Source organism: Eretmochelys imbricata, chromosome 4, assembly GCF_965152235.1.
Source record: "Eretmochelys imbricata isolate rEreImb1 chromosome 4, rEreImb1.hap1, whole genome shotgun sequence".
NCBI lineage: Eukaryota > Metazoa > Chordata > Testudines > Cheloniidae > Eretmochelys > Eretmochelys imbricata.
In genome coordinates, this window is record NC_135575.1 from 47,638,191 (window position 1) to 47,651,959 (window position 13,769).

Sequence of the window (13,769 nt, forward strand, 5' to 3'; positions counted from 1 at the left end):
CCAACATGCCCAAAGCCAAAAATGCCTTGGAGATCTGGGCATTCACCTCACAGCTGTCTGCTTTTTTTACTCTTTCCACCCTAAGTCTGAAGTGAGAGGGATAGGAATCTCAAGGTTCTTTAGAAAAGGAGGGAACAGCTAAGTCTGACCAAAAACTCCTTGAGTCATCAATACCAACATCTGATCTAAGTCATAACAATGAAATCCATTAATTTGTCTGTTACCTGATGTTGAATACATTCCCTTGGGTGATATCTGTGTAATCTTTTCTCTATGGTATCCTCTTTGCTGCTATCATCAAGGCTCAAGAAAAAGTAGGCCCTCGAGTGATTCAAGGAGCAAAAGAAAAGCTGATTGAATTTCCTCTCTCTATGCATTATTTCAATCTAGACAGGATTTGGACTCCTCTGGAAAATATCATTTTTCTGGTGTGATGGTCCCATCTAGATCATGTTTTGCTGGAGATTTCCTTTGCACTATCAATTCTGTCTTCATTAAAATGGACATTCACAGTTTAGGTTGTGGGATACTCATCTGGGCCTGTTGGTTATTCAAGATCTTTGAAGACTAATGGAGGTCATATGGCACACAACTTTTGGGCCTGTAAATTGCTCTCTGAATGTTGCTCCTCTGATCAAATGTAAGTTGGGACAAGTTCTCACAGGTAACATAGTGGTAATGTACTGTTAAAATCCCAGAAGTATTTGGTCTTCTGTTTTTATATCAAGAGGCAATAAGTCTTTGGTAATGGTTTATCTCAGATAAAAATGTCTTCCTCATTGGTGCCTCTGACCAGTCACACTGCCCAATAAGTCACAGAATCATAGGCCACCATGAGCAGAAGTTTGGTAGCCAAGTAAATCTTTGAAAGGGTCATCCAGTGATGGATCTTTTTGCTATCAGATACAACACCAGAAGTAATTAAACTCTGCTAGGTCCTTGGCTGCTCTTAAATTTGGTGACTGATGTCTCTGATGTATGGGGAGTTAGGTGTAATGTACACCCACCACAATTTAGTGTAATTCCCAAGTTCTTCAAAATATTTGGCAGAAGAAGGAACATGCAATCCTAGAATATTGTATGGAATGTTGCTAGCTCACTCTCAAAGTTATAGTAGGGCATTAGAATGCTAGTATGATTCCTATTCCTCAGTCTCTGAATTCAGAGGATTGTGTTGGGAATGGAAACAGCACATCCAGAGCTTATATGTGAAAATCTGTAAAGCTCCATGCTCTCCAAAATCCTATTTATTGTCTGTCAGACCATGATTTTAAAATGCCAGCAGTGTGGAGAGACACTCGGCCCTACTGTGTGCTTACAAAATGAAGATAAGTACTGTTTCCTAACTATCCTCGAGCCTGAATGAGATCAGCTGTTGGATGAAGAACAGCTGACTGAAGCAAAACTGGACAAGTAGATGATGCTAATGAGGAGAGTGAAGTGTTCTGAGGAACTACTTAATGCCTTACCAGTCAGCGAGAGGCTTTCCCATCATCAAATTGGTATGAGTCTTGGTGAACTTGCTGATGCTGGTTATCCAAATAGCAACAACCAGAATGAACTGCTTCTGCCTACTGTTGTCCAGGACACTCCACCTCATCTTGATTTATGAATTGTTGGCCACAGCAACCTGTACATTGAAGTCCAGTCTCTTCCTGTATCACTGTGTATCTGGGAATGAAACTGCAGATGCTAAGTAAACTGCAGTTGTTCCTGAACACAGCAGCCTGCCTACTGAGCAACACAAGCTGACAAGAACACATCCATCTGGTGTGTTGGTCACTTCACCGAGTGCTCATTTATCAGTCAGGTTTTAAGGTTCTGGCTTTAAATAACCAAGGCCTGGTGCATGTGCTCTCTTCCTCCCTCTGACCCTGACATAACTGCAAGGATGATGGAACTCTCCACACTCCCTTTTAAAGGATCTAAAATGACTATAAACCCTACAGGTCCTAAAGAAAAAATGCAAAACACATTTCTTTGCTCTTTCGCATAATAAAGATAATAGAAAAAGAAAAACACATCCCTCCTATTCCTGGAAATGGAGAGAGAAGAGAGAGTATGACAAAATAGACTGTCAGTTTGTTTTTTTATAAAGTTAAGTGTTCAGATACTTTGATATTTAGGACAGTTTAGTGAGTTAATGATCTTTATACTTACGGCATGTTTTCACTCTGCAGGTAATGCACAATTGCATGATGATAGTTTTTGTGGTATAAGCAGTTTCTTGGCTCATTCTTTCCATGTAGCTTAACAGTCAAAAGTTAATTTTTCCATTTGTTCTAACAGTGGTCTTCATATTTTTTGCAGTGCTTAGACTTGGTATAATACTGAAGGTAGGATGTAGGATCTGATCATGCTAGTTGTGATTTATCCATGAAAGATTTTTTCCCCTGCGCATGATAGTGCTTCATCCAAATCCTTTAATGTAGTATATAATATTCCTTCACATCTGTAATTGGAAAGTATTACATCAACACTAATCCTCACAATAAGGTAGGTAGAGTAAGTATTACCCATTTCACTGAATGTGAGGAATGAGGTAGAGATGCTGCTGCTGCTTAGATTCATAGATTTTTTTAAGGCCAGAGGGAACCATTTGGATCATCTAGTCTGACCTCCTGCATAACACGGACCTAGAATTTCACCAAGTGACTTCTGGATCTGGTTCATAACTTCTGCATAAGGTAGACTATATTTTTTAAAAAAAAAAAAGAGCAATAACTTGCCCACGGCTATATAGGGAGTCAGAAAAAGAACAAACTTGTTAGTTCAGTACTCAGACTACTAAAAAAACAGAAAAATACTCCAATAATATTTCTCTGGTATAACTTAATTAAAACTGGGATTTTGAGTTTAGATAGATTTCTCTGGATTTGGGAGAAGTGAAGATGTACAAAACAGCAGTTCAATGGTTTCAAGGAACTTGTCTGACACGCTGTCTTAATTTTTTAGACTGTAAGCAAGAAGACAGACTATTTGTCTAGTATCAGTGACGGGTATATTGTTGGAATTTAATAAACGATTACACTGTATTTCAAGGGAGTGTGTCATGGCAGGTTTGAGTGCAAAATCTTGTTGAAAATGTCTCCAAGTAATGAAGGAGTAAAGAAAATCTGAAGTCCTTGCTTAGCATCTACAGATTCCATATGTTTGACTTCTCCAGAAGCTCAAGGAGTCAAGTGACTGACGTGTTAAGAGTGGAGATTATTCCACAAAGCGCTTGGTTCAAAGTGGAGGAGAATGTGTAGAGAAGGAAGTGAACCAGCTCATGGCATCTTTAAAGTATTCTGCCCGTTTCCTCACTGCAAAGTTAAAAATATCCATCGACAGGAAAACAAAGCATCAATCTGTCTTCCACTTGGATGCACACACAATTGTTGTGGGAGCTGACGGACCATCTGAGATCCATTGTCAGTAATATGTTTTTATAAGAGCTGTTCTTTTGTTTGACTCCTTGAATATTTACAACATTGAGAAAAATTTAGAAGTAAAAATGGATGGAGGGAACGAAGGGATTAGATGGGTAGGAAAGAAATTTAAACCATGGTACTTAATTTTTACTCAAGTATAGAGGGGAAGGACAGAACTCCAATAACATTTACATCCCTTGAGGAAGTGTAATATGAATTTAGACTATTTCTTTAAATCATTATTCTCTGTTTGCAGGTATGGATTGGAATGCTTGTTTAGATTTTACAGCTATGGTTTGGAAAAAAAATTCAGACAAGAGATCTTCAAGGACTTCCAAGAAGAAACAAAAAAAGACTATGAATCTGGTAATTCCCATTTCTTAAGGCTCTCTAAAGATAGGGGGAATTGTGAGAAATTACCTATTTACAGTTAGGTACTTAATACTACTTTTTTATAACTTGTAAAACTGACAATGATCTTTTTTGCTATTAGGTCAGCTTTATGGATTAGAAAAGTTTTGGGCTTATCTGAAATACTCTCAATCCAAAACTCCACCCATTGACCCCAAACTGCAGGAATACCTTTGTAACTTTAAGAGACTGGAGGACTTCAGAGTTGATGTGAGTTTGTAAGCTCTGTTAAAGCATTCAGTGTACTATTGCTAAAGGAACACTATCAGGTTAATTTAGGGTTTGTGGAAACACAATTCTGCAAATCTTAAAAACTGATATGTTTTCATTATTTTTTTACATTTAAATAAAATAGTTTCGTTTAGATTTGTTAATTTTGTAATGTTTGCAGCATAGTACAAGAAGCCAGAATGTGAAACTAAAGAAAATTGAAACCAATTAATCCATTTTCACTGTCTAGGATGAGTGAAATGCCAACACTAAATAGAACTAATGGGGAAAAAATAGATTTAGAAAATGTTCAATTTAATAAACTTAAGCTCATAAGTAAGGACATTTTTGTTTTTAATTACCTGACTGTATCTGTAATTAGTGCTCTTAGTGTAGGTAATCTCTCAACAGCTAGTTATAAGAATACAGTAAGTCAATAATGTCCACTGAGCAGTTGTCACTGAACTGCACTGACAGCCATCACACTTACTATTTAGTGTTTACTGACTTAAATTGCTGTTTGTGAGTCTGTCCCCTGGTATAAAGGAAAACTGTGCTTTTTCATGTAATGTTAGTTTTCCATAAATGGCTGGGCATTAAGACTGTGATGTTGGGTAGCCAATTAATGTTTCTGTAGGTGCTGTGTGCTCCCAACTCAGTGATTTGGGGGTAGGTGATGGTGCTCAGTGCACAGGGTGGGGACCTTATGAACCACCAGACCATTAGTGTGTGACCGTTTTGTTTAATTCATGTTTCTCTTAACAGTTAGCACATATTTTGTTGTGGGTTATTCTTTTCATGCTTGAGTTGTTTTTTTTTTAAATGCCAGGACAGTCAAATACCTATCTTGAAATTCAATTAGACTATATAATCTTTGGGGGCATGGATGTTGTCTATAAAGAACCTAGAACACTACTGAGTTTATAAGAGTTAAAGATTTTTTCATAACAATGGCACTAAGTTTTAGTGGGTTAGTCTTCCTATGTTTTAAACATGTCATTCTAGTTGGATCTTCCACAATGAAAATAAAAGTAGTAATATCCATACTTGTAGAAAAAATACTAAACTGGTTAAATTAATGTTTTCAGCCTCCTCTTAGTGAAATATCTGGGAGAAAAAGACCTTCAGCTTCAGTAGGTGAGGAGAGTGGTTGGCATAGACATCAGTCTACATCCTCTTCTAAGACTCTAATTGCTTCTGAAACCACAGCTGACAATCAGTTTCAGATCCCAGTAAACTTTCATGATGGGAATACTGCGCAGGAATCAATTGACAAGTTAAGCAAGAACAGTGCTGCCACAAAATCAACAGAAGGTGACATATCTGAAAAATAGACTTAAGACAAGTTAGTGCTCTTGAGGTCAACTTTTACATCAATATTTTAGTTCAGAAATTTTCAGGGGGAACTGTTCTAATGCTTGATTAAAAAACAAATGTGTGGGAAGACAAAGGATTGCATTTTCTCTTTCACAAGTAAGTTCAAAAACATTTCCCATGGTTGGGGGTGGCTGGTTCTGAGATCATCAAAGGGTTTCTAGGAAAATGTCTATGGTTTCAGTATTGCTTTCCTTGAGCTATTGTTTACAAAAACGGCATTCTTATACTATATGCAAAAACTATTTTGGGGATGCCTTACGTTTTAGCTCATACTTCTTAAAGAAGATACTACATATCCATGTTACTTACTGAGCTTTCTTCACCTAATTCCCCATTATGAATTATTAATTGTACGTATCAAAGCCAAAAGAGTGTATATTTTTTTAAATTACAGAAAGGATCTAAGTTTGTAGGCTCCTTCTTACATATATAACTATAAAAAAAATTTGCTTTTTTGTAAAAAGTAAAAGCACCTTTACGGATGTGAAGCTGTACGGAACTGTGTGCGCTTCTGGATTCTATTTAATTATTTTGCTTTCTATTTTTTATTTCAGGATCTCCATAGTTAGTGTTTTGTTAGGTGTGGAGTTTTCTGAGTGGACATCAGCTGGTTTAGTTTTAAGGAAGTGTTCAATGCTTGTTTTTATATGATTGTGAGCAGAAGGGGAAAGTGGGTATGTTGATTTATGTACTGTCCTAAATTCACTAAATATCTGCAGTTTTTGCAGGTTGCTAAAACAGCAAATAACATTCAAATCATCCTCAATTTCATAGGGTTCTTGTTTTTTCATTTCTCTCTATTTCATGGTTATAAAGTGTGCTACGAGAGGTATAGCAGATCAATTTTTTTAAAGATTTTAATTTCAACTCAAATATTTAGTTTTACTTTTGAGACAAATTTAAAAATTAAAGTATGCATTCTAAATTTGTTTTTCTATTTTAGAATGTATGTAAATGAAGTTATAATTTAAAATTCTGCTAGCTATAAGACTAAATGAGATTTCAACAAACTGGTCAAGACATTAGTTTCATTAAATGTAAACAATTCAAATAAACATTCATTTCTAGTGTTGGGATACGAGTAAAATCACAAATTTTATCACCTGTAATTACTTACTAACTTCATTTATTTTGATTTAAAGATTTAGTAGAACTGAGGAAATGACTTCTTTCTAAGGTAGGTGGGAAGATAGGAATGAGTTATTTTTTGCTATACTTGTTAACTGCCAAACAGCCTTCAGTTAACTTTATAACTAGAAGTAATGTCTAACACTGATGCCTTAATACTGGGAGGGAGGTGTCCTAAATGACTCAACATCCAAAGAATGAGTTTTAAATTTGTAGTGGATTTTAGAAGTTGATGCAACTTCAAGTCCATTAAAATTTCAGTCAAGTTAGCTTGCGAATCTGAATAGAACAATTATGAACACACACGCACTTGTAAATGAGTATATAGCAGTGGCCTTCCTAGTAGTTAGAGTAATTTCAATACAAAATTGAGCCTTTTAGAAGTAACTTATTTTAAAAGGAAAATAGGAACTAACATAATAGGAATTGATACAAATGAACATTTTAAATAGCATCTTTTCAACATACTAGTCATATATCTCATACCTATGTTTGATCCATGCCTCTTTCTATCCATGAAAATGATGCAAATGTAAATTTGGATTGAAACTGTATATACAAGTAATAGACTTTGAATATTTAGCATTCAGTGTGTGTAATTTGTCGTATATCTTCGCAAATTTTATAAAAATATCAAAAACCCCAATTGTGTTGTTTGTGATCTGTAAAATTATACATGAAAACCTTGTTTAAAGCTAAGGTTGTAGACTTATATCAACTTTACTTTTATAGGTGAGTGAAGGTATTTGTTATGAAATTTAATCTTGTTAAAATTAGGAATGGCTTGATTCTCCAATTCATAACCAGTTTTCTGCAGTTTTGATAGAATCATTTTCATATCATCCTGTTTTTGGTTTAAAACAGAGGCAGGTAACATGCTAAACATGGCCCTAAGCAGAAGACTTTGATATGGATTAGCTTCTTCTTTTTCCCTCAAAAACAAATACAACTCCCTCCTGCAACCATCTATAATTGCAGCACCATATCTCTCCCTATAACTCCTTCTGAGTATCCAGTATATACACCGTCACCAGTATCAGATAATACCCAACATTGGAAATAATTCTTAGTTGAAATGTATTGCATATATTTTAGTGGAATTCCATGATTTAAAGTTACTTTTTCCTGGAGAAAATGTTTGAATGGTAAGAAAGCACTGTTGCAGAAGTGGATATGACTTTTTGTAAGTAGCAAGCAGTACACCTACTCTTCTTGAGGTGGAAGATGTAGCTTACTGTCTTCAACACGAGATTGACTGACTGTGTAACCTTGGAGTATGGTATGTTTATAAAATTCCTAAAAATGTAGGAATCCAAGTAGTTAAATTGTTTGGACAAATGTGCTATTTTTTTTACAAATCCCCGTTGTAAATAATCTTACAATTTAGTATACATACCTGGGATCTGCCATCTCTTGAATTTCTGATCTTTCCAGCTCTTAGAATATTGTGAATTGACTGAATCATATGTAGTTGATGAAAAGCTTCAAACTCTGCCTCTTCATTTGAAAGAAAAGTTTCTCAAACTAATTCAACAGCAATCTGCCTTTCAGTCTAGATGTTAGCTTTTGGCTTAATGCTGTAATTAAGCTAGCCCAAAATGCCTACTTAGCTCAATTTGCAGCACTTCTTTTCAAAGAACTATTCCTGTTTGATTCTGTGCACTGAGTGGAAGCCTTTGAAGTTGTTGCAGCTCTGATGTACAAAATCAATAACTTTTAAAAATCCAGTTTACTATTTAATATTTAGGTAGTGACATAAGTTTCTCTAGTGCTGTACAGAACTAATTCACAGTCACTGCCCAAAGGCCTTTCATTTATATTAGACAAGTGCAGGAAATGATATTACGCAGTAGGGATAAGGAAAAGAACAAATAAGAAAAACAATGGGGGGAGGGGGGATATTGATATCTAAAATTTCTTTTAAACATTTTTTTGTGAATGTGGCAACGGTAAAATAGATGTGCGAAGTCAGGCAAAGGGGAGTAGGTTTTAAAGGGAGGATTTTAAAGTAGAGACAGACACCTTCTGCAAAAGAAGCAGTGACTCAGAAAAAGATTTGGGGGTCATGGTGAATAATCAGCTGAACATGAGCTCCCAGTCTGATTCTGTGGCTACTGCACAGCCCTCAGATGCATCAGCTGTAATCTTGAGTAGGAGAAGTGGCTATTTTACCTCTGTATTTGGCACTGCTGCTACCACTGCTAGAATACTGTATCCAATTCTGATGTCCACAATTCAAGAAGGATGTTGGTAAATTAGAGCGGATTCAGACAGAAAAGTCATGAAAATGATTAAAGGATTAAAAAACATACCTTAGGGGTTGTCTACATTACCCACAGGATCGACGGGCAGCGATCGATCCAGCAAGAGTCTCTTTATTGCATACAATCTTGACGTGATAAACTGACCACCGAGCGCTCTCCTGTCGACTCCAGTACTCCACTGGAGCAAGAGGCACAGGCGGAGTTGATGGGGCAGCGTCAGCTGTCAACTCACCGCAGTGAAGACACGGCAGTGAGTAGATCTAAGTACGTCGACTTCAGCTACGTTATTCGCATTATCCACTAGCTGAAGTTGCGTAACTTAGATCGATTTCCCCCACCCCGCCCATCGTTGTAGACCAGGCCTTAATGATAGACTCAAAGAGCTCAATCTGTTTATCTTAAAGAGAAGGTTAAGAGGTAACTTGATTGCAATCTAAGTACCTACATTGGGGGCAAATATTTAATGGGCTGTTCAGTCTAGCAAAGAAAGGTGTAACATGTTCCAATGTGGCTGGAAGTTGAAGCAAGGTGTAAATTATTAACAGCGAGAGTAATTAACTACTGAAACAATTTACCAAGGATTGTGATTGATTCTCCATCACTGGCACTTTTAAAATCAAGATTGGATGTTTTTCTAAAAGATGCTCTAGGAATTATATTGGGGAAGTTCTATAGGGTGTGTTACACAGGTCAGATTAGTTCATCACAATGGTCCCTTCTGTCATAGGACTCTATGAAAAGGAAAAGGTTATTCCAGTCAAAAGGCAGTTTGAAAAGAGCACCAGGATCCAAGTGGGAGGGGTTAAAGGAGTATCTAGGCAAGAAGAGTGACTATAGGTCCTGAGATGGGAAGTTAATTAAAGAGGAATGCAAGCATAGTGTTGGAACAGCACTTTGAAAAGGAGGATGAAGAATTTAAACTTTATGCAGAAAAACAATCAAGGGTTTTGAGGAAGCAGGAAACTAGAACTCTTTTAGCATCTTGTAAAATTGTAGATATGTTTTGTTTTTCCTGGGGAGTTTTTACTTGGCTTACTTTGAGCAGCATCAGTTTCAAAGATCCCATTCCCTGCATAGAACGGAGCTGTAATGGCATGTTGAATAGAATGAGTTGGATAAGGAGTTAAAATGTGGGCCATCTATAATCAAATGATGGATGCATGGAGGGTACAAGGGCTTTTAACTCAATAGTGATTGAATTAATTCAAACGTATACCTTAGGCCCAAATTCACAGCTGGAGAAAAAACTTTAGTCATAGAATCATAGAATATCAGGGTTGGAAGGGACCTCAGGAGGTCATCTAGTCCAACCCCCTGCTCAAAAGCAGGACCAATCCCCAATTAAATCATCCCAGCCAGGGCTTTGTCAAGCCTGACCTTAAAAACTGCTAAGGAAGGAGATTCCACCACCTCCCTAGGCAACGCATTCCAGTGTTTCACCACCCTCCTAGTGAAAAAGTTTTTCCTAATATCCACCCTAAACCTCCCCCACTGCAACTTGAGACCATTACTCCTTGTCCTGTCCTCTTCTACCACTGAGAATAGTCTAGAACCATCCTCTCTGGAACCACCTCTCAGGTAGTTGAAAGTAGCTATCAAATCCCCCCTCATTCTTCTCTTCTGCAGACTAAACAATCCCAGTTCCCTCAGCCTCTCCTCATAAGTCATGTGTTCCAGACCCCTAATCATTTTTGTTGTCCTTCGCTGGACTCTTTCCAATTTATCCACATCCTTCTTGTAGTGTGGGACCCAAAACTGGACACAGTACTCCAGATGAGGCCTCACCAATGTCGAATAGAGGGGGACGATCACGTCCCTCGATCTGCTCGCTATGCCCTTACTTATACATCCCAAAATGCCATTGGCCTTCTTGGCAACAAGGGCACACTGCTGACTCATATCCAGCTTCTCGTCCACTGTCACCCCTAGGTCCTTTTCCGCAGAACTGCTGCCTAGCCATTCGGTCCCTAGTCTGTAGCTGTGCATTGGGTTCTTCCGTCCTAAGTGCAGGACCCTGCACTTATCCTTATTGAACCTCATCAGATTTCTTTTGGCCCAATCCTCCAATTTGTCTAGGTCCCTCTGTATCCTATCCCTGCCCTCCAGCGTATCTACCACTCCTCCCAGTTTAGTATCATCCGCAAATTTGCTGAGAGTGCAATCCACACCATCCTCCAGATCATTTATGAAGATATTGAACAAAACCGGCCCCAGGACCGACCCCTGGGGCACTCCACTTGACACCGGCTGCCAACTAGACCTGGAGCCATTGATCACTACCCATTCAGCCCGACAATCTAGCCAACTTTCTACCCACCTTATAGTGCATTCATCCAGCCCGTACTTCTTTAACTTGCTGACAAGAATACTGTGGGAGACCGTGTCAAAAGCTTTGCTAAAGTCAAGAAACAATACATCCACTGTTTTCCCTTCATCCACAGAACCAGTAATCTCATCACAGAAGGCGATTAGATTAGTCAGGCATGGCCTTCCCTTGGTGAATCCATGCTGACTGTTCCTGATCACTTTCCTCTCATGTAAGTGCTTCAGGATTGATTCTTCTTTACTCCATGATTTTTCTGGGGACTGAAGTGAGGCTGACTGGCCTGTAGTTCCCAGGATCCTCCTTCTTCCCTTTTTTAAAGATTGGCACTACAGTAGTCTTTTTCCAGTCATCCGGGACTTCCCCCGTTCGCCACGAGTTTTCAAAGATAATGGCCAATGGCTCTGCAATCACAGCCGCCAGTTCCTTTAGCACTCTCGGATGCAACTCGTCCAGCCCCATGGACTTGTGCACGTCCAGCTTTTCTAAATAGTCCCTAACCACCTCTTTCTCCACAGAGGGCTGGCCATCTATTCCCCATGTTGTGATGCCCAGCGCAGCAGTCTGGGAGCTGACCTTGTTAGTGAAGACAGAGGCAAAAAAAGCATTGAGTACATTAGCTTTTTCCACATCCTCTGTCACTAGGTTGCCTCCCTCATTCATTAAGGGGCCCACGCTTTCCTTGGCTTTCTTCTTGTTGCCAACATACCTGAAGAAACCTTTCTTGTTACTCTTAACATCTCTCACTAGCTGCAGCTCCAGGTGCGATTTGGCCCTCCTGATTTCATTCCTACATGCCCGAGCAATATTTTTATACTCTTCCCTGGTCATATGTCCAACCCTTCCACTTCTTGTAAGCTTCTTTTTTATGTTTAAGATCCGCTAGTCATTTAGTCCAGCAGTGAATTTGGCCCATTATGGAGAAACTCGTTGTGAAATTTGTTAGAAGTATTAAACTCATTTAAAAAATCAGCTCATTCCAGTGCCTGCATGAATGTTGTTCAGAAGACATGTAAAACATTTTGGGATGGGAAAGAGACAGTTGGAACAGCATTGCTGTTTGATAAACAAAGGAGGCTAATGTTCTGCACAGAGTGAGAGCAAAGAGTAAATCTGCAAATCAAGCCTCAAGTGTAGTCTTTAAATCTTAATTTTCGCATGTGCCTTGGATCAGAAATTTTCAGCTGCACTGCCTGTGGGGTCCATGCACACCCTAGCTATTCTCAGGCCCCATACAAAGGGCATTAAGGGCTATGACAGATGAACCAGATCCAGTTCTTTTTCAACCATCTGTGCCTGAGACAGAGCGTTCAGTAGTGCTCACTTGCTTTGCTAGGTGTTTATTGAATCTTTACTTAGGACTACTAGAGATTAAACGGACTAAGGTTTATTTTTAATAGGTTTAGTTTAGTTAAAGGGAGCAAAAGTTTCGGGACACTGTACCCTCTTTCCTTTACTGAAGACCTTTTTTCCTAGTGGTATGCCTAAATTCCCAGGATGTAATTATTGCCTCAGTTGGTAGAGTCCATCCCAGTTAGTGATGGCCACTTGCACCATATCCACTGTTCGGAGGATACTTATGTGCTTTCTAAGTGCAAGATTTGCTTGGGATTCAAGAGTCATTACAGGACAGACAGGGACTCCCTCCAACCTGTATCAGATCCAAGCCCAGATACCCTACTGTATATCAGTTTAAGTGACCTCAACACGCTGTCTAGTTCTGCAGCTTGATCACCTTCTTGACTATTGTGCAAAAGCGATTTGTGGTTCCCTGGTACCCATGCGAACTGTCAGATAATCTGCTCCTCCACCTGTATCTATGCCCGCCCCCTTTTTTGGATTGTCCAGAAGACAACAACTCTTCTGATTCAAAATATTCTATCCAACGTTGTTCATCTACTTCAGCCTGATTGACCTGGAGCTTTTTCCTCAAGGGACACTTCAAGACTCAAGGATAGTAACACTCACAGCTATCATACCATCTCTAGATCCTAGGGATTGGTTCACAACCCTCAAACTACAAGATACATATTTTCATATTGTGATCCATCCTTCTCACAAGAGGTTTCTGTGATCTGTCATCAGTCAAAAGCACTTTCAGTATTGAGTGCTTTCCTTTAGGCTCTCTACTGCCCCCGGGATGTTTGCAAAGGTTATGGCAATTGTCGCCACTCTGCTTCATTGCTGGGGAGTCATAGTCTTCCCTTACCTCAATGACTGACTGCTTAAAGGATGCTCTTGCATTGAGGTCCAGGTTGCCATCAAGAGAGCTTCAGCCCTGTTCACCATGCTAGGACTTCAATTCAACATTGAGAAGTCCTCTCTTATGTGCTCAGCAAATACAACATCCAGAGCTTACCTACTGGAAGACAGATTTCTTATTCTGACACATTTGATTACACGTGTCCCATTGAGCCTTTGCAGCTCCTCAGTCATGTGGTGGCATCTGTCTTCATTGTGCTACATTCCCACTTACACTTCTGCTATTTCCAGGCTTGGCTCAGGACATTTATACCCCAACAGAGACAGTTTGAAAGGTGCTCTCCATTCCTCAGCATGTGCTAAAATCCACAGAAGGTCTGCTGAGGAGTCCCTTTCAACTATCCATTTCCTGTCATCCCATAGCTTCAGATGCCTCCCTTT

The 13,769-nt window shown here is 38.9% G+C and overlaps 1 protein-coding gene across 7 annotated transcripts in view; it reads left to right on the forward strand.

Annotated features, from left to right (window-relative positions):
* The window catches only part of LARP1B (La ribonucleoprotein 1B), a 127,822-nt gene that overhangs the window by 95,632 nt on the left and 18,421 nt on the right, over positions 1–13,769 (forward strand). For 4 of the 7 annotated variants that reach the window (XM_077815205.1, XM_077815206.1, XM_077815207.1 and 1 more), the window contains exons 17-19: positions 3,670–3,779; positions 3,907–4,034; positions 5,123–5,348. In XM_077815205.1, coding sequence (XP_077671331.1) covers positions 3,670–3,779; positions 3,907–4,034; positions 5,123–5,348 — 464 coding nt within the window. Of the gene's footprint in view, positions 1–3,669; positions 3,780–3,906; positions 4,035–5,122; positions 7,186–13,769 lie in introns of those variants that run through there. The other 3 variants (XR_013345919.1, XM_077815210.1, XM_077815209.1) reach the window with 3 other exon arrangements.